This window comes from Poecilia mexicana, unplaced genomic scaffold (genome assembly GCF_051168715.1).
Source record: "Poecilia mexicana isolate PSO_F unplaced genomic scaffold, ASM5116871v1 scaffold_19, whole genome shotgun sequence".
In the NCBI taxonomy this organism is placed as follows: Eukaryota; Metazoa; Chordata; class Actinopteri; order Cyprinodontiformes; family Poeciliidae; genus Poecilia; species Poecilia mexicana.
Window position 1 is genome coordinate 9177751 of NW_028263388.1, and position 21312 is coordinate 9199062.

Genomic DNA, 21312 nt, shown 5'->3' on the forward strand with positions numbered 1-21312 from the left:
GTTTGATCCAAATGCTATATTTTGTTTATCATTACATTTTACAGCACAGAACATACATTGTTTTGTTTTTTAATCGGACCAGCAGGTGCAGCTTTAAAAATGGAACCGATTTCATCAGAATCAACAGAATAAGCAGGAACATCTCAGACTTTTACCTCAACAGTTTGGCCAAAACATCCTTTTAATCCCATCATTCATGTATGTACACAGACAACAAAAACAATCAAGACATCAGAACATTAAAACATGAAGGTCCCAGCAGTTACTGGCTGGAAGGAAATGTATGTTGATTCACCCACTTAAGATTTTGAATTGTATTTCCCTCGCTCTCGTCATGAGAAACCGAAAGCGACTACTTCTACTCTTCATAAAATATATACATTCATTTCTGCGTGAGATGCTGGCTCTCCGACCGTCATTAAAACACCGAAAGAAAGAAACAAAAGTGGCAAATCTCTAAATTAAAACAATAAAATCATGACATAATACTGTTAAAACGTGGGTTTAAGATGGGTTGCGACCGTCAGATGCGCGCAGAACGAGAGGCTGATTGTCTCTAGATTCTCCACCGGAGGGCAGCAGAGAGCCCTCCCGTGGAGTTTATAAGTTGCTGAACAGTTCGTTCCTCTTGCTCCAGTCCATTGGCGGGGCTTTCTTCGCGGCTCGCTTCTGATGGGCTCGTTCTTTGGCCTGGGCCAGGGACAAGCTCAGGCCTATGGCGTCACCTGACGGGGACGGCTCGGGCTCCGGGGTCCTCTCGCTCTGCGCACAGGAATTTAAACTGAGCGCTCGCTCTGGTGCGGAGCTGCGGTAATATACTTCGCAGGTTTCCGGCGAATCCTACCTGTGGCGGGGATGGGCTGCGATCTGCTGCTGGCTGGGAGGCGTTGGACGAAGCACTGGAAGCCTGGGAGCTCACAGACAGTTTGGACTTCAACTGGGAGGAAACCTGTCAAACGCAAGATTACATTTGAATCGGCGAAATCTAAAGAAGCCTCAACGGCATGCAGGAGCTAAGCGGCTAGGCTAGTTCATATTTGAAAGTTTTCATGCTTAAAACTTTCGCTGGAAATTAATTGGAACCGATTGTCCTCGTAAGTGTAAAGAGATGAAAGTTGCTGTAAAGCTGTAGGTAAATAAACTGAATTAAATAGTCTGGCTGTTCAGGAATCATAATTTCCCCACGTGCGTTTGTGATGAGCACCACCTGTTGATCGCAGGGGGCAGTAAAGATCTACAAAACCTCTAAACCCCCCAGCTTTAATCACCTTCTCATGACTGACTAATTAAAGCACATATGCTGCTCCTGTGCTGCCCTGCAGAACCTGAACCAGAACTTCCAAGTTGGACGCAGCTGCTCTCCTATAAATAACCCGGAGCTCCTGTTGATGGTCAAACACCGCTGTTTGCTGCACAACACAGCGGCAACGCCATGCCAATCCAAAAGTATCCGTGCACACAGAGCTCAGCTCCAGGCCTCTGCAGATGTAAGCATATGCGAGTCGTATGGTGAAAAAAACTTGTGTTTGGCAGGAGAGGTCAAAGGTAACTGCATGGCTGCGTTATGTAACGGGGCTGCTGCTGAATGAGGGATTGTTTTGCTGCATGTGAGAGAGTTGTGAGCGGCCTCTGCTAGTTGCCCCCATTAGCATAATCCTCAAGTTAAAGCCGGCACAATCCCATGATCCTCCAGGACACGGAGAGAGCTGAGGTGGGGTGAGGGGGGCATAGAGTGGTGAGCTGCTGTTGCCATGGTGAGAGGTCATCTACGGTGTCAGCAGAGAAGCCAATCAGCTGCTCCTGTGTCGATTGTGTGAGCGGGGACGTGAGAAACTTCCACACTGCCTCCATCCTCTAACACACGCCGACCCTTCACACTGATGGGAACGCTGGCCAGGACATCTAATCTGCTCCCAGGATCATCGGGGGTCAGGTGGCTCTTCCCGGCCCACTATCTGTAGGAATGTCCACAAAGCCGTCTGGGAGAAAGTATTTACCCCCTTAAAGACCTATGGTTGTGTGTGCGTGTTTTTTTTCTGTTTTTTTTTCTTTCTTTTTTTTAAAATCGGGTATCAAACTCGTTTTAATTTCTGGCCACATCAAGATTATGAACGTGCTCAAAGGAACGTATTAGGGCAGAACGATTAATTGGACTAATTGTGATTAATATAGTAATCGATTAATCGTTGACTGGGGGAAACAATGCAATCTGCTGAAATAAAGTCAGAGCAGTAACTCTGCCAAAACTGCACAAAAAATATATACATGTTGAATTTTGTACTAATCTAGTAAAAAAAAATCTGCAGAAGGTGCCAATTTTTTAATCCGATTAATCGATTAATCATCAGATCGAATTGATTGCTGAAATAATTTAGTTGCAGCCCTAAAACGTAGGAATAAAAGTAACTAATAACAGAAATATTATAACTTTCTCTGGATTCTATGAGTGCTTCTAAAAATTAAATATTTAATACTGAAGTAATTTGGCTCTGTACACATAAAAATTGGGGTTGGGGAGGCGTAAGCTTGACACATGTGATTTAAATGTTTCAGATAATCAAAGCAATTTTAGATCACACAAGGATCGCCTGAACAAATATCTTTTGCAAGATTACCCCTGAATGGTTCAAGGAAAAGTCAGACTGAGAAAAAAACTTAAACACTTTTGTTTTGTTTCCCCACTCTGTGTTTCCTTTACCTCCTCATCTGATCCTCTCTCTGACACCGGCTCAGGAAGCGGTCCTGTGGAGACAGAGGTCATAAAATTTTCCGTTAGTCACCTCTAGCTCCATGCTCGCCCTCAGGACACCGCACAGGGCGTGGGCTGGTCTTACCGGTGACGTGCTCCTCGCCGGGCTGGACGTTGCATTTCTTGAAGAACTCCTCGGCCTCGGCGTCCACCACCAGCAGGGTGGTCTCATCTCCGTTGGCTTTGATGGCTGCCACCACCTCTGTGTGCTGCAAGCCGATCACAGACACGCCGTTGACCTGATGTGGGGGAGAAGAAACACACGGGACCGTTAGCTAAAATTAGCGGCAAAGTCGCTAAAGATTTTTGGTCAACCGTTCTAGCTGTAACGCTGGATCTCAACTCCTGGACCAAATCCTGACCCGAGAGAGTGTTAGTGGATCTGGGGAAATTTCTGACCATGGATCAGAAACTTTAATGTCCTGATCTCCAAATCAGGACAATTAAATGGAGGTGAGCCAGGTCTTCACAAGCAACAAAGAAAAGAAATCTTCACACGTGGATCACGATGCTCGAGTTTAGGAACATCTTCCCCTCTTTCACAGTAGGTCAGATATAAAAGAAAGAAAGCTACAACTGATTAACTTATTGCTGATTTCAAGCTGAAAGTGGTGTTATATTTCCATTGAAAAAACATGAAGCATGTTGGGTGTACAGCTAAAAGTATAGTGTAAGGCCTTCTGTACCTTGAATCCATTGGAAAGTAACAGGAAATCAAGATTTCGTTTAGATTTTTATTTTTCATTTCTCCCCTCATTCACTTTGTCTTCCATCTTATGGCAACCTTCCAATTGCGTCTCAGTGTGTGAAGATGTTGCCCAGGACATGACACACACTTTCCCTGTTTACATTCCTACACTTGTACTTAAACTCCCAAACGCAGACGCTGTAATATCTACCTGATGCCAAAAATACAACACTTCTAGTTTAACTACTTTGCCGTCAGTCGCTTTTGCTGATCTAAGCCCGTTTTCAACTGAGCGACATGCCTGAACGTGTCGCGCTGGCGTGCACAGGCGACACAGACGGACAAAAAAGCTGCAGCAAAACCGCTGCAACAGGGAAGTTAAAAAGTTTCTCAGGATTTAAGGTTTTACTGCTGGTTTCTAGAGTCAATGAAGGTAGAATGGGAGGCAAATCATTCAGTTATCAGGCTCAGTTTTTCTCTAGCAGGCAGACAGTCTCTTTAATTTTCAAGACTGAATTTTAATAGAAAAAGATACAAGTTAGTTAGAATGGCTCTCTGTAGTACTGACCGCTTTCCTCACCCTGTTACGTTCTCCTACTACTCGCCATTTATGCATCACCTAGTTGCTACAGAACAATTAGGCGTTCAGCTCTTTTCTGGACGAACCCACTGATGGCGAGATTGCAGTAATTGACTGGATGTGATCTGACTTTCACTACTGACTCAGCAATAATCCATTAGTTGTGTTTCAAAGTCGAAACTTGATGTAATTATCTGGAATTGCTTAGATACCATTTTACAAGCTCGCATGTCTGAGAATATTTATCGTATAAATGTAATCAACTGGATACTTCTGGGGAATTTCAGCTAAGCTTAGCTTGGAGCCTCAACTAACACGAGTGCAAAAACAAAAAAAAGAGATTTCGATATCAGTTCTTAAACTGGTAGTGGAGATGCAAAATTTATAGCGTAACCCAACGTTTGTTAACAATAGTGAAAGTAATTTTAAAAAAGAGTGTTGAATGGAAAGGATGTGTCCCTGAAACCGACAGATCATGGTGACAAGAGACCCAGTATCTGCAAAGGCCTTGATACTGGGTTGTGTTTGGCATTTGGTCAATGTTTAACATGTTGGGAAATGCATAACAGGGGCAGTAAATAAATATAACATCCAAATGAAGAGATAAATGGTGTAACAAAGTCATAAAAAGACACGGCAATAAAATACAGGTTTGTTGCACAAAATCGCATCGTGGCTGGTCTCTGCTTGGACATCGAGAGCAGAGCTTGCTCAACCGTCAACAGTGACTGGTTTGAAGACATCGGCACCACGGGTATCTGCAGCACAGCTGAAGACAGCATTTGGGGGAGAAAGCAGGAACATCCTGCAACGTGTGCTCCACTACACATTTAACCGCTTGGCTCAATAAACGCCTGCACTTTGTACCAGATAAAGTCCACGCTGTATCCTGTCTGAACGCTAACATAACAGCGAGATTACTCTGTAACCAATATCCAAAACATTAGTTAGAGGAGTTTGTTTTACTAATCCATGTAAAGAACTCTAGTGTGTTATAGGGTGATACACAAAGCAAGTAAACGTGTCAAGAAAAGAGTTCTCAACAACCTAAAACCAAAAGTTTTAGTGAGTTGCGTTCACTAAAACTTTAACCAGAAATTGTTGAACCATTTGGAGTTGGATATTTTTAAATGAATCCATTGGCTAACAAAGATTTTGAATGAATGCAGATGAGTTATCTGGGTTTAGTTAAAACCCAGATACTTTTAGTCTTGCAAAAAGTACTGGGCCACCTCTTCAGATCACCAAACTCAGATTTCCCAACCACTCACATGGCCACAGTTGTATGAAGTTAAGCACCAAGGCATGCAAAATGCTCCAACAATCATTGGTGAAAACAAGAATGGGTCACCCTATGGACTTTAATGAATTAACAGCTGGGTAGGCTGTTAAGATGTCAACTGTGCGATAAGTCCAGTTGAGAAATTTTCTCTTCAGTTGTTAGAAGGGTCATAAAGAGGAAGTGATTGGGAAAGACAGAAACTGAGCTGTAAGGTGGAAAGCCATATAGAAATCACAGGGTGGGGTCAGCAGATGTTTAGCTGCGCAGTGAACAGTCAATATCTACAGACTTCCAAACCTAAAGATTATCTTAAGAGCAGTGAGCAGAAACGTTCATGAAATGGATTCCCATCACCAACCAGATTATCACCATGTAGAGAACAAAGCATAAAATACAATGGTATAAAGTGTGCTGCCACTAGATTCTAGAGAGGTAAAGTGATGAGTCGTGTATGTCAGGTAACCAGTCGAACGCTGCTTGCCCGATTAAACAGTTTTACATGTTAAGTTGTATGTAGGTGGGATTATGGTGAGGGTCTGTTTTTCAGAAGTTGGATCCAATCTTCTGCTACCATTGAAAAGAACGTTTAATGCTTCAGCATACCAAGAGATTTATTTTTAAATTGCCATCCTCCCAACTCAGTGGGAGGATGGCTCTCAGTTTAGAGATGGCTCCTTCTTGTCGGATTAATAGTCTGTAAGTCCAAAGACGTGAATGAGCAAGTTTGGGTGTGGTACAACTTGACTGGCCTCCATAGTCTTGACCTCAACCCAAAAGAACACCTTTGACATGAATCTGATCAGCAACTGTTCGCCTCAACCTTGTAGAAGGTCTTTCCAGAAGAGCTGAAGCTGTAAAAGTTGGGAAAAAAAGGCGAACCAACATCGCAAATAAACTATTTACTAAGAATGGGATATGACTCAAGTTCATAATGTGTGTGAGAGACGGATGAGCCAATACTTTCACCAAGGACTGACGCAAGAGGAAGGGCAACGCTGATGGAGAGTGCTGGGCGGTGGTGCTGTGATTATGGAGAGTGGTGCAAAAAAACACACTCCCATAGCTAAGATGAATCAAGTACCCAGAGAGATAAGGGCGAGAGGAATTCTGGTGGGAGTGAGGTCGGAGGTGGGAATATGTGCAGGACATCTTTCAGTCTCACCCGCTCCCACACGGACTGTGAACATCAGCAGGTGGTACAGAACATTCTGCTGGCAATAAACTCCCAGTCTGTACACAATAATCAGCACATTCCTCACTATTAGCACATGAATCTTGGATGCAGGGTCGTGAGGTTAAAATCCATCTCTGGCTGATTATGTGAAAGCGGTCCGTAATGTAGTCCAGAGATACGCAGTAAGTGTTTCACACACGCTCCATCTGCTTAAAGTGGGATTTCCCATTTCTCCACTGATGTAATAATAGGATTACAGCTGACACACATGCAGCACAAACACGGTAAAACCCCCGAACGACGAGCGCGAGGCGGACCTGGATGATCTTGTCCTGCGGTCGGAGGCCGGCTCTCTGTGCTGGGGAGTCATCGTCCACCGCTCGGATGAACTGGCCTGGCTTGTTCTTCTCACTGTGCAGGTTGAAGCCGTAGCCGCCGGAGCCCTTCTTCATGTGGCAGAGGCGAGGCCGTGGCCCGTCCCTCTCAACCTGCAAACATACACACATCAGAGGTCAGCACCGCAAAACGGTTTCTTTAAACATCAAGGCTTTTTTCACAAACTGTTTTCTGACAGTTGCCAGCAGAAGACCTTGTTTCCTTCTAAAAAATCAAAAGGCAGTGTCACCATTTTCCTGGAAAGATTCATCCTGACATTGGGGTGGAGCAGCACGCAAACTCAAACCTGTTCCGTACATAATTACGTATCTCACAATTGTGTTCTTCCTATCCAATCTGATTCAGTTTTCACAGTCTGGTGCATGAATAACTTAGCTAAAGGCAATGATAAATCTCATCCAGGAGGTACTGTTTTTTTGTTACTTTTTGTAGATTGCCAAAGCAAAACATTTTATACGCCATCTACAGCACTCCACACCAAAAAATAATTGGCCCCCAGGGTGAGTGACCACCAACCTAACTAATCATTTTCTTCCAATCGGGACCTTTAGCCTGAAACCTCAATGTCTGTGAACCTAAAATTCAAATTTTGACACTTTGTTGATTGAATCTGTCTTGTGGTCAAACACCCACTTTTAAGTCTCTGTTAATGAGTAAATCTATTACAAAACGTTCACTTGAACAGGAGCAGCCTTATAAACACAAAGTCTAGTTCAAAATAGATTGAACAAGCCCAACAAGAACAACAAGCCGGTGCAACTCCAGCTACTAATTAAATACCTGGCATGATTTATTATTAACTTCTACTTACACTAATCGTTTTATGATCACCATATGTACTGGGAACACTTGACCATAATGATTGAAACAAGAAAAAGGGTCCACACCTTCTTCTTGTACTTGATAAACCTGTCACTATCGATGCAACCATCGGCTATCTGCACCCATCTGTAAATGATTCCCTCTCAACTGACCATTTAAGATCAACCACTGCAACCTCAGCATAGCCTCAGGTTAAATTCCCCCTGCGGGTGGCTCATAACAAGGATTATGTATTGATCCACAGGTTTATATAAGAGAAATGTTGGCTGATGATTGCTGGAACATGTGGACTGAGTCACTGGGTGATCTCGGGAGAACCCGAGGGTGTGGCGACAGCTGAGACTTTGGTTAAAATTACGCTTTTATGACAAGGTTGACAAAGTTCTTTGCAGAGATAAGAATTGCGTGACGAGGTAATTATTACCGTGCATGCCAAGATTATTTCATCCCACACGTATGTTCCTCCGAACATGGGTTAATCAGGCATAATGTGATCACAGACACGTGAAGTGAACGACGCCATCTTGGTGTCACTTGTTAGTGGTTGGGTGGAAGTAGACATTTTGACATCAAAGGTTATCTGTTGTAAGCAAGAAAAAAATGGCAATTTGTTCTACATACCAAAATGAAAATTACTAGATTACCATTTTTATTTTAAAAACAAATTCATACTAGAAGTTTATTCTTGGTGCTTGTAAGAAAAAAAACAAGCAGAAAATGCATATTTAAGCAGAGGATATCGTTGAGGTTGCACGGTGGCTCCTGTGGTTAGCAACTGTTGCCTCACAGGTTAGATGTCTGCTGGGTCAAATCTCAGCTGGGATTTTTCTGAGTGGAGTTTGCATGTTGTTGCATGCATGGGTTATTCTTTGAGTACTCCCATTTTCTTACAGTCAAAAAACATGCATTCTAGGCTAACCTGTAGATCTCAGCTGTGTTGCAGAACATCTAATAATTTAAAAATAAAAGTAAAAAATGTACAGTGACTGGCTAATGAGTAACTACTGCTAACAATGCTGAAGTTGCTACCCGCTTTATAGTTCGCGAGTCATAAACTAAAACTAGAAAACTAAACTGAAGACCTATTTGCAGTCAGAATTGTGTTTAATGATTTCTATCTCAACATTTAAAATATTCAAGACCGAAACCTAAATTTATGGACCAGTCCAATCTAGACTTGAATATTCTAGTGTAATTAAAGGTTTTGGTCTTGTCTCTTTCTTAATAAGCCAATGTCGTGCATCGACTCATTTATCTTTATAGAAGCACTGACTGTGTGAATGATTGTCAGTCTATCTTGACTGTGTGATGAAATGAAGGAGAGAATCAAATGTAAGATTTTTCTATTAGCCATTCCTTTGCTAAACAATAAGCCAATTACAAAAACTGAAATCGTTCCGCTCACAGCCACTGCGTGGTGCTCGCATAGAGTGTTGACAACTTTTTAAATCCACTTAAATCTTCAGTCCCCCAGCTGGTAATGAGATTTCTTCTCTGTATAAGTAAGCCTTGCAGACCTCAGGGCTCAGACAGATCAGCAATAAACACTTTCTAGTTGCTGATGAGTATGTCATCCAAGTTCAGCTGGCAGATGATCATCCACTTACTTCTCACCAGGGGAGCTGTGGCTCAGGAGGAGACCAGGACTATCTGGCAACATCTCCACCAATACATTTCCATATGCAAAAGAAACATCATGGAGGACAGAGGATGTGTTTTATAGCATCTCCAACTCCTTCTTTATGCCACAGGCACCATTTATAGCTATACTCTCCTCAAAGTGTTGTATGATCAAGATAAAGCCTGTTATTTTGAGTGAAATTTAACTTCAAGATCCATAAGACAGTCTCCCCTGCGAACATACACCATGTTCTGATCATCTGGTTTTCAACAACTCCTTCGAACAGGTTACTAAATGTGCCAATCTGACTGCACTTCAACACGGCTCACTGCAGTACTTCCTGCGTGCTATATTAGAAGTCTTCATGACCAAGTTACTTGGTGAAAAGAGTAACTTTGTGAAAGCTGACAGCAGAATCCTTTTTTTAGCAATTCAACTGAAGAATAAACATGCAGTGAATATGCTCTTTTATTATAATCGCAAGGTCCTTGGAGCTACATGGTGCTGCAATTTGAGATCTGGTCATACAAATGGTGAACAGGAAAACCACAATATCAGCAGAGCCGCCTACACGTAGCAATGTTGTGAAGGTTTGTACTGAAATACAGCACCATTCAGGGTTAAAGTCCAAGACTGTTTGTTGCTAAAGCAACTAGGGCTCCATTTTCAACATCGAATCGGTTAGTCAATAGACATTGGAATAATTTGCTTCATAGGGTTTCAGTGGAATTATTCTGTCAATTTTACGGCAATCTCATGATATTAAATTTGGTCAACTTTCCATTTAAGCACTTCAAATGTACTATTATCAAAGATGAACAGCAATAAGTAATCCAATTGATTTCAGTTAGATACTGTCAGACCAAAATCTTTACAGCAGGGGCGTCTAAGTCCTGTCCTCAACAGCTACCATCCTGCAACTTATGACTGCAGATGAGGGAATTTAGCCTTCTGGTTCAGGTGTGCTGGAGTAGGGATGCATGTAAAAGTTGCAGGATGGTAGATCTCCAGGACTGAACTTGGGTATCCAATGATACCCAATGAATTAAGTCAAATAAAAACACATTTTTAAATTTCTGTATTTGAGATAACAGCCTTCTGCAACAAAACCTGGAACATATTTCTATAATTTTTCCTCAAAAGTGAGAACTATTACAATCCACAGAACAAAGACAACATCTTCATTGATGTTTTCAATAAACATCGAGCCTCGTTAAGGCAGGATCCTTCTCGCTTCGGTGTCGTAGTAAAAGCAGCAGCCAACGACCGCTGTAAACGTTCTCCGTGTTTGCACGGTATCAAAGGTTAATGGTTTTACAGCTCGTTATGGTTAAACATCACATCTTGTGTTTCTACCTTGCCTTTCATAATAAGGTCCAACTTCTATAGCTGATCTTTTTTTTTTAAATAAATAAATAAAATAAGAGGATTGTCTGAAATAGTTCTGCTCATCCTCTCTCACAGATTGGAAGACACTTTCCAAAAGCCATCTTGCACCAATGTCTTGAAATGATTAGCTTAAGCTAAGTCCCGATAGCATTACAGTTCACAGTATGCCACCACAGCAAGAACTCTGTAAATATGACTCAGTCGCCCAATGAATTAAGCAGAACAGCCACATAGCCACTGAATGCCATGTTCAGATTGTGGCTTTAGTCGTCAGTTCTCTAAAAATAATGGGTCAGATTTATGTTTTCCATCTTTCACTACATAATTGTTACTTAGGAATTACTTTTCCTCTCCTTTTAATGTTGGCATGAACTTCTAAATCTGGTTTTAAAAATATCCGTCTTACTGTCACAACTCAAAAGACCTGGAATGTTAAGAGGTTACATTGGCTGATTGTAATAAGTAATACCAGACTGTGGCACAGCTGACTAACCACTACACATGATTCTCTTTCAGAAAACCTAACATAGTCTTTGCTTTAAGTTTTCATATCTATGGCATTTTTTTTGTGCAATGGTTATTATAACAATAACAGAAACAGTCGCATGCTAAAATGCTAATGCCTTTGCTGGAGGTAACAAAACAAATGTGAAAAGACTGAATAAACCAAGGAGCTTCAGCATAAATCAACAAGCTGAATGAACAGGAAGTGGTTTCGTCACCAGTTCCACCCCATCACTCTGTTGACAGAGGAAACTGCTGGTTATGAGAGTGTAAGTGTGCAAGTGTGCTCTGTCAGGTTAGGCCATTAGTGCCTCTTAATCTTTTGATCTTTTCAGCACCAAACTAAGGTGCTGCGTTAATCTAGCCACCGCTGCAGTTTTTATTGTTTATAATAGGTGCCAGATGGAGCAGAAAGTTTCTTACAGATGAGAAACCAATTAATTGATGCCAGAACAATGTTTCGTACAACATTAATATAATAAAAAATGGTTATATGACTCCAATAAATAATATCTACCAGCAGGTGGTGGATTAACTTTATTCTGGATTTATTACGGGTCACCATCTGTTATAATTTAGTCAACTAGTCCAAAAGGGGATCAGCAGTTAATGGGACTGGGAATGAGTAAGTTAGTTTATCTTGTTAAAACTTAATATCATTATGTGAACATCAGGCTTTTTTAAGAGAATTTATCTCCATTATTTAAGAAAACCTAATGATTATACTAAATAAAGAAAAAACAACAACTAAAAAACAACTTCCTCCAAAGAGAAAAACTTTTTCTTAAAAAAAAAGTGTTTCCTGTACATATAAGAAAGGGTTTGGTTGCATAATCACTTAAATGTCCATATACTTAATAAATAAGGACCTGATGTCCCATTTTGTAACAGAGGTGGCTCCTTTTGTCACATTATGGAGGTAGAAAGGACCAAAACTGCAAAGGTATGAAAGTGATCAAAAACTGTTTTTTATGCCTCAACCGTGGTAAGTTGACTGTCAGCTCAAAATGTCATTACTTCCTGGGGTAAGACATACATACAGGCAGATATGAGTGGAAAGATCTTTTTTGCTGCACCTCTTGTTATTTCAAGGCAATAATTTTGTTTTTTTATGAATCGGTGAACTCACAATGCCTGCTGTACAATGGGCAAACAGCCGATATTTGTAACCTTACCCTTTATCATAAGGATGTTTTATTGACTTGTCGGCAAAAGACACTAGAACATTCCTGACTCTGTGACAGATAGTGTGGAAAGCCCAAACTGACAAAGGAGCTCACTTCATTGTCAAATTCTTTCCTACACACTTTTATGTGAACAAATGGGCGCATCAATCACTTTAGTCACGCTGAATTTTCAGCCTAGATCCAAAAGCACACTTCAGAGACGCGTTCCTAAATACAGCGACAAATAAAGTTATAATCCTTTTTGCCATGCTAAATTTCCTGATTGCATCCTGATGGATTTACAGCTCACGTTCAGTTAGAGCTATAAGAGTTACAGTGTTTAAAACGAGATAGATCGACACGGACTAAGATCGTAAACTCTACTCGGTCAAGAGGATGTCTTTCATCTCTTCGCCGGCTATATGAACCGAGTCACTGAGAGAGCACAGCAGAGTGACGCCAACAGAACCTTTATGGTGTTTATTTTGGACAGCAGCCCACATAAAGACTCATCAGATGGAAAACTGCTCCCTTATGCAACATCATCGAGATTAGCGTCGGTTGCTACACGTGTTTAAAACCCGCATGTGCAAGAAAAACAGCAACTCCGACTCAGTGGGGGCATTAAGATTTTTCATATCTGTTAAGACTGGTTCACATTTGGCAAGAGAGACAATCATCCTGTGACGACGAAGATAAGAGAGATTACGAAGTGCTAAGAAATATGGAATGTTCAGATATGCCTCAAGGCCTTTGCTGAGTGTGGGGATCAAAGTTGTTTTTTAATCACATGCAGTTGGATTTGATCTTTGAGTCTTTGCCAGTGGAAGTTCAAAGATCTCAAAAAGGAGGAAAAATTAGAACTTATACACACCAACTTAGCAGCAAGTCTCCTTCTGTTATGCTATTGAAAAATGCTGATGGTTCCAAGTTAACAGGAACTTCACTCCAAAAGCTGTCCTCCAAGAACGGGCAGCTACTTCTGCTTTGGGTTTCGCAGCAGTGACCTCTGTGACCCAATCTAACACCTACTGTCCCTCAGTGTAGCAAGTGATAAACTGTACATGCATAATTATGCACACCATAGTTAGAAATGTGTAAAAGGCTTCTTAATTAATGTAGTTCTGTTTTTTTATTTTGCAGAAGCTTGATGACTACATTTTTCAAAATTAGTCATCTTCAGGGAGCTCAGTGTGTTGCGATGCAGATTACCCATAACTGTTCCATTAATAAATAATACTAAATTCATTTCTATACATCTGTACTTTTTCAGGTTGAATTTTTGGGACTACGTACAACTAATACTCAATGATTTTAATATGATATCACAATGGAGTTTTTACATGGTAATGTTTCCAAAAGCGTTTCTTGATGTTTTCCTCCCAAAAAAACTGCATTTATGAAAGTGCGCTGCACACAAATAGCACTGGAAAAAATGTTGTACATATGCCAGACCTGTAGGAGGCAGTGCAACTTTGTGAACATTCAGATCAAGAGTTGTTTCCGTAACCATTTGCGTGTACAGAGTAAAGCGTATCTATGCGTCTTTGCTGACAACATACGTTTTCCACAATGAGCAGATTTGTTTTAAACGACAGACCAAAATGTAACAAAAGTTTCCTGTCCTGATGTTGTCATGTATGTACAGAGCTTGGAATGTCGGACAAGTGCCAGTCAATTCTCTTGGCTCAACACACCAGGAGATAAAAAATATATCTCCAATGCAGCAAAGGGTGAGATGTAGCGATGTGACAGCCTCTTTGGGAACCACTCATGTTGCCTTACATCAACCGGTTGTTGGGAATGAATCCTGAAAAAAGCCTTCTTTGTTCTACCATCACAGACATAAATGTGGCATTAGTTAAACTTTAACAGGACTTTTAGATGTTTGAAATAGCTGGTCAATTTTCAATAAAAGCCTGACGGACTCTACCAGTAAATTGAAAATCTGTCCTCGTCTGACCTTTCACCATCAAAACATATGGCTAAATCAACACCAAAATAGTTCCCTATACACAAAATCCACCTTGGTTCATAACTACCTCAGTCCCAACACATAAATCCTTTACTAAACCTGCGGAGTGTGAGTAGAACGGAAGAGCAAATAGGAAAAGGCCACAGGATTGTGGATGATCAAGAGAGATTATGCAAGTCTATTTACCAGCACTGACATTACCTCTAAGGCATTTTGCGCTGCCATGTGAAAGAAAGAGAGATACGCTTGTATTGATGTGAAACTATGAAGACGGCGGCAGAGAATCTGACAGGACAGGCCAAACATGCCGAATCCACTCAACACTGCACAGAATGTTAAGATATGTATGCCTCAGACAGATCAGCCAGGGAATTTCCCTTAGGGCAAAAGGGCTAAGAATCTGCACTTGCCAAAACACCTTTCTGTTGTTGTGTAAAGCGCCTTAGCCGTCAAGCTAAGTGTATGCAGTTGAATTCTGCTGCAACGGCAGGAAAGAAATAAATGGTTTAATTTTAATCAAGCTGATCAGAGCCAACAGAAAGGAAGCATGCACAAACTTTGATGGCTGGAGGCAATAAAGATTTGCATTCTTTATCAGCCGCGTTCTACGATAATCTGCCAAAAGTTTAATCTAGATGGCATAATATCAACATCAGATGCTGGGAATGTGCTGGCATTTCTTCTACATTCTGCAATATCCGCAGAGGTCGTGATAAGATACAAGGAGAAGGGGAGAGCTCAACGAGTGGTGTCATGACCACAGCAATAACGACACTGACGTTTCACATCTGCAAATCAAGACCAGACTCCTTTCTACAAAACGACTCCCAGTTCACTCCAGTCTCACTCCCAGTGTGTGTTGGGGCGGCGTGGATGTATTTCAGGGTCATCATGGCCTCCTCTCAGAGGCGTGAGAGTGCTCTCTCTTTTCCTTTCTGGCCCACAAGCCTTTCTCCACAGGCAAACACTGTGGACAAAGCCTCTTTCTGCCACTTGGGATCTCTATGGTGACCCACAGCCAGCTCTCAGTGTGGCGGTGGAGTCAGTCTTTGGAGCCCAGGATGGGCAGCAAAACGCACTGAAACGTCCTGGTTCGGCTAAGTTTCTGAGATAAAAACAAAACAAAACAAAACAAAAAAAAAAGATCAGTCTTGGGGTCTTTTAATTTTTGAAGAAAGGAAAAGCTTAGCTGCTTTCCTTCTGCTACTTGTAACTTTATCATCAAGTTAAAGGGACTATTGTTTAACTACAAGCAGGGATAGTTTCACGTCATTATCGGTCAGCCCACTCAAGTTTAGTCAGAGTGGTGTGGGGATGGGGGGGCTGCCACTGGGATCAGTGGCCAGTATCACACCACTACTCAGAAACTCTGGCTGTGCCAAGTTCCCCAACAGCCAGGAATTTTGCTGAATGTCTACATCGTTGCCCTGAGCCAACTTAGTCTTCACACTTCAACCAGAAAAACAAAGTGAAGAATCAAAACAAACTTCAAAAGAAAAGGACAGAACCCATCTTGTTGTTTGGCAACCAACGTTATGCTTTTAATTGGTAGGGCTACTAATGCTAGTACAACACCTATAAAAAATATGTCCCATGTTTGTGTTTTGCCATTATAGTTTAGGCTTCAAGGTTTTAAAGTGGAAAATCTACGGTTAGATGAGCTACAATTTCCACCAGAATGCAGTCCCATCTCTCCACTTTAGTACAGCAGACTAATAAAAATCAATGAATTAGCAAAAGAACGACAGACCTATAAGAAGAGAGATGGCTTCAATGAATATGCTTTTTGAAACAAGAACGTAGAACTAATGAAGTTCTAAATCCTACAGTTTCTGCTACTATTAGCTGCTGTTAATATGTACAGCAAAAAAATAATATTCATATCAGTAGAATATGGTTGCAATAGCTGCTTTTCAAATCATTTTACAACGCAAAAAAAATTATTATTGTACTGCTGTTGTTATCATAGCATGACACCAACAGCAATAACATGTTTATCTGCACTTCTGCCAGCTTCTATAAAATGAAGTCACTTCTGTTAGTGAAGTTGTTACTAAATTCATTGTGCAGGCATAAAATCCTAGCACAACACATTGGTTTTCTGAACCTGATACTTGGTTAAGTTAGTGTTTAGATCATTAGTAAGATTTCAATTGTACATTTTGTGCGTTTGAAAAAAAAAAATCTAAATCAATCGTACATATTTCTGTCTGCTTCATATGCAGTTCTACATTTTGTGTATTTTACTGGCTCGCTCAATACAAAACTCTCATTTGGCCATCAGCTCTAATTAAATGAGCGGCAGGCTAAAAATAACCATTATCCTATTGTTTCATGAATAAAAACAACTTGCAATTTGGAGAGCTGCGTAGGGCCAAAACGCCTCCACAATGAGACTATTCTGCAGACCTCTTACATAACCTTTAAAACCAGGGGCCCAGACTTTGCACTTACTGAAGAAGTTCCACAGCCAACAAAACCGTGGAAGGTTGTTAACCCTCTCAAAGATTAACCAAAATTAAAGAATTCGATATCCAACTATAGAAACCTTCAGAAGCAAATTTATATGAAGACACAAGAGTTCAAGGAAGGCTCTATTTACAAAAGGAGGAATGCCTTTTTGACGTTCTTCCTCATATAACCTCAAGGAACTAGCTACAAAAAGAAAAAGCTAGACATAAAGAAACTGCACTCGGGTTGCCCCAATGACCTCAACTCAGTTCTATAAAAAAATCATTCAGATGACAAAGGAAAGCAGATGCTGAAGACGCCTGTCAGTCTTGGGGTGTGACAAATGATCTCATCAGACAGGCCAAACCTGATAAAGAATTCTAGACAGGAGGCAAGGGGCAATAACAGAGATTTGGGAAACAAAGACTCTGTTGAACAGAACCACAAGCAGAAAGAAGCCGAGAATGTTTCCCCCAGGGGCGTTGCATCTCTGTAAGTCCTTTCCGGCTCCGGATGTGACTGCCTAGCTCAGTATCTGTTTCAGTAAAACCTTTAGGTGACAATCACAAGGCTGGGTGACAGGTTGCTTTAAATATGAGCATCTTTGTCCCTGAATACAGTCATGGGAAAAAACAGTTTTCAATTATGGCAAAAACTGGAAAAAATACTTAATGCTTTAACAACACTTTCTTCTTGTACTTTTCTTGGGTGTGTTTTAAATCATTTTCCCCTGGATGGTCAAATTTTTGGAAAGGATTAGATATCAGATGGACATTGGATTATGGCCAAATGTCTAAACTTTGCATTCCGAAAACGCTCCAAAACCCCTGTACTTCATTCAGATAAAACTTTACAAACCTTAAGTCACATTTCTTACATGATTACCGATATGTGTTCTCTTGATCTGGGCTTCAACTAGTTTGGAATTCAATCCATAAACTTTCCCAGTTTGATCAGAAACAACTATTCCTGATGTTCCTCCACCCTTTGAGCTTACTTCAGACCAGCCAGTGGTCGAAACTCCCATGTTTCATGGAAGTGACCATGCTTGCTGATGAACAATTACTAAAGAATTTGTTCAGCACCCTTAAAATCAAGCAGCAAGGGTGTATTCAGTTTTACCCATCACTGATTTGTCATAGTAATGTTAGCTACAAATAGACCTTACTCAGCGAATATTTTGCTAAAGAGTTATGTCCTAGCTTGAAAGTGAGATGACATAATATTGCCGTAAGCTAAAAATGCAAGTGTGCTCAGTAATATAATATAATATAATATAACATATTTCTATACTCTTAAGCTGTACCTTCGTGCTGGAGCTCACACTCCCCGAGCTCACCGAGGACGTGTCCCCATTCTCGCGCGGGACAGGGGTGCCGTTGCTTCTCTTGTCCTCGTGCTCCGAGTCGCTGTCCCCGCCGGGCAGGGGAATGCCCTCCGTCACGTATTCTTTCCGGCACCGCAGGTCGTGTTTGCTCAGCAGCTCCGCCGTTTCGGGGTCCACTACGATAAGCTCCAGAGCCCCCGTGGTTGCCCGTATCCTCGCCACCACCTGTTGATGGCTCTCGCCCTCCACATTCTCCCCGTTCACGAACATCAGTCGGTCTCTCGCGAGCAGCCCGGACGCGGAGGCAGGGGAGTCGGGCTCCACGAGCCGAATGAACTGCCCGGTTCTGCCCTTCTCTGCGTGCAAGTGGAACCCATACCCAGTGGGCGATTTCTCCAGCACACAAAGCCTGGGTCTAAGATGAGACATTTTGTTTGCTAAATTTGACAACTTTTCTTTTGTTTCTCTTCTTCACCCGCAAGTAAAACAAGTTGGGAGCTTTCACGCAACGACCATATGGAAAGAAGTGACACCTGTTGCCCGCAGACTTTACTCGAGATAAACTTCCGCAGAAAAGCGTGAGGGGAACGTTTCCGCCGCTAAAAAAGTTGTGCCTTCTCCTTTATAGACTTCCTGAGATCCACCCCTCTGCTTTGTGTTGCAATGTGTTGATCACCTCCAATCCGTTGACACTGTTGGCTCCGTCGTGGAAGGGTCTCTGTCAAGCTAAACAATTTAGAGGAGGCCGTGCAGGGACATTTTCAAAATAAGAGCTAACAAGCTAACAAAAAAACAAAAAACAAAAACAAATGGTCCTTGTCTTATATTGCTAATATTCTCCTACAGTATATAGCAGATTTAGATTTTAAATGATGTGCATTCAAACAGTGGATATATAGCTTATAGGAAATGCACTGTTAAATGAGTTATTGAAAAAAATAACCTATGTTCTTATTTACATTTTTGACTCTCTCAATAATTAATTTTCTAGCCTTACATCCAGGCTGTTCTACAATTACAGAGCAGCCTTTTGCATGTTTTTACTGATATTTCGATGATTTATTTTCATTTTTCAACTCCAGTTCTTTGACGCTGGAAAACCTCCCTGCCGTCGCCATGATCTTTAGCTACCTCCACAGATTCTCTACAAGATTCAAGAGCAAACTCTTTCTGGTCTGTCCAAAACACTAATATTACATCCATTCAGAAGAAACGTTAAATATTTTTAAATTAGCATAAGTCGGTATAATTTTGGGCTTAATTCTATATGCCCATATTGTTAATGTCAAATTAATAAGCTAATTTGCTTGCTTAACAAAGCAACGCTGCATTTTGTTAAAGTTACCGACTAATATATTTTGAATGGAGTATCATATTATTTCCACAAGTAATAATTAATCTCCTCCCATTTAGTATTCACAGATTCATCCAATCACAGAGTTTTCTGTTTTCTGTGGATCCAATTTATTTGTGGAAATATGGTCTATTTACAAGAGGTTTTTCATTGAGGATATCCAAAGTATTTGAAAGAAAATGCAGTTTGGAAAGTTGAAAACCCAAGTCACAATCCTACTTGACTCGCTGCGCATTTGGACTACAACATGAATATAAACGAACATATGTGCAGCTAAACTAAATTTAAGGATCCCATTTTCAACACATTCACAACAGATATGAATTTCTATGACAACACCACCAATTATGTTGGGTCTCCAAATAACCAAACATATTTTTTTCTAAAAAAAAAATGTTTAGAGATACCATCAGATGGAGTTGTATTAGAAAATAAAGTTTTAATTATAAAGTGCATGTAAAAAAAAAAAAAAAGCACTTCAATGAAGAATGTTGATCTTGGTTGCACAGCAAAAACCTAATTCATTTTGAAAGATATTTACCAAAAGAAGTTGTGTTCTCCCAGGCCAAACTTTTATCTTGAAGGCTCGGCTGATAAACAGGAAGTTTTGTTCTTCTTTCGTTCCTGCTCACCTTTCTGGCTGTGTCTCAATTCAGAGGTATAGTTTTCTTGGCTGTACTCTGCTGCTTTTGATTTTGAACTGAGGTTGCTGCCCTCAGGATACTTTAAAGAAAATATGATTGAGCAACAGTTCTGCTGCTTGATCCGAAACAAACCACGACTCTTACCAAGGGCGTAGGTTCGGTCTAAGTTTTGGTGGGGACCTTGACACCCCCCCAGCAGCACAGTGAAATGCCCAAGAGCACCGAACATTTTTGAGAAGAGGGGGGAAACCACATTGGCTTAATGACCCCCTCCCCCCAACTATAACTATATCATACATCTTGTGTATACAACCAGATACAGTCATACTCAGCAGATCAGTTCAAGAACACTTTACTTTTTCCTTTACCAAATTCAGCAAACGTTACAAGTAAGATCAAAAGAAATCCTCTGGATACTCCCTGGTCACTGGCACTCACACTGACTGCCTCCTATAGAGCAAACAAAGCGTAACCTGGTTTGTATTCACACTAGCTTAACTTAATTTAAGACTAACACTTCAAATGCCATATTTACTGAGATAATTTCACAGTATATTTCATATTTGAGAACTAACACCTCACCTGGAGCCCTGAAGCTCCAGCCACCTCTCCATCGTTCTGCTCTGCCCCTTGCTCTGCTGTCTGAGCATCCTATGTGAAAAAATATTACATAATTAACAGACCTATTCTACCTCACATTCAGTGCTGACCTTACTAAACACCGGACTTTACAACAAATGCGTTGCATGATAGATATCTAACTTATGGGTCCACTCACTGTACTTACAGCCGACGTAGCGAAATAACTTCTAATGTCTGTCCTTTTCTTTTTTGGTGGCGACATGGTCTCGGAGACTCAGAAGGAGACGCGTGTGCCCAGCTAGCCGCCGCCTTTTGCAGCTAATCAAAGAACGTCCGACGATTCAACTGACTCCCCCTCCCCCCACCCCCCCCACAGCACCGTTCCGACACGGTCTCGGAGGCTCATAATAAATGTCAAACTAAGAAGCTTCCGTTCCGCGCACCGCCTGTTGCTGCTAATCAAAGATCGTAGATCCACGTTCTTTGAGCCAATATGGCAAAAATTGGTCGGGACTTTTTCATATCCCGTGAATATTGGTCGGGACATGTCCCTACCGTCCCTACCCAAACCTACGCCCATGACTCTTACCCTGGTTTGTCTTTAACTC

At 41.2% G+C, this 21312-nt stretch overlaps 1 protein-coding gene across 1 annotated transcript; it reads right to left on the reverse strand.

The window, feature by feature from the left end:
• Position 1: 1 nt before the first annotated feature.
• LOC106905385 (Na(+)/H(+) exchange regulatory cofactor NHE-RF1-like) lies at positions 2-18876 on the reverse strand. Its single transcript, XM_014970201.2, has 6 exons — positions 18104-18876; positions 6791-6961; positions 2835-2988; positions 2699-2742; positions 845-949; positions 2-762 (listed from the first exon to the last, which is right to left on the reverse strand). The coding sequence occupies exons 1-6, from the start codon at positions 18551-18553 to the stop codon at positions 601-603; spliced, it is 1086 nt and encodes a 361-aa protein (XP_014825687.2). The 5' UTR covers positions 18554-18876; the 3' UTR covers positions 2-600.
• Positions 18877-21312: the final 2436 nt, after the last annotated feature.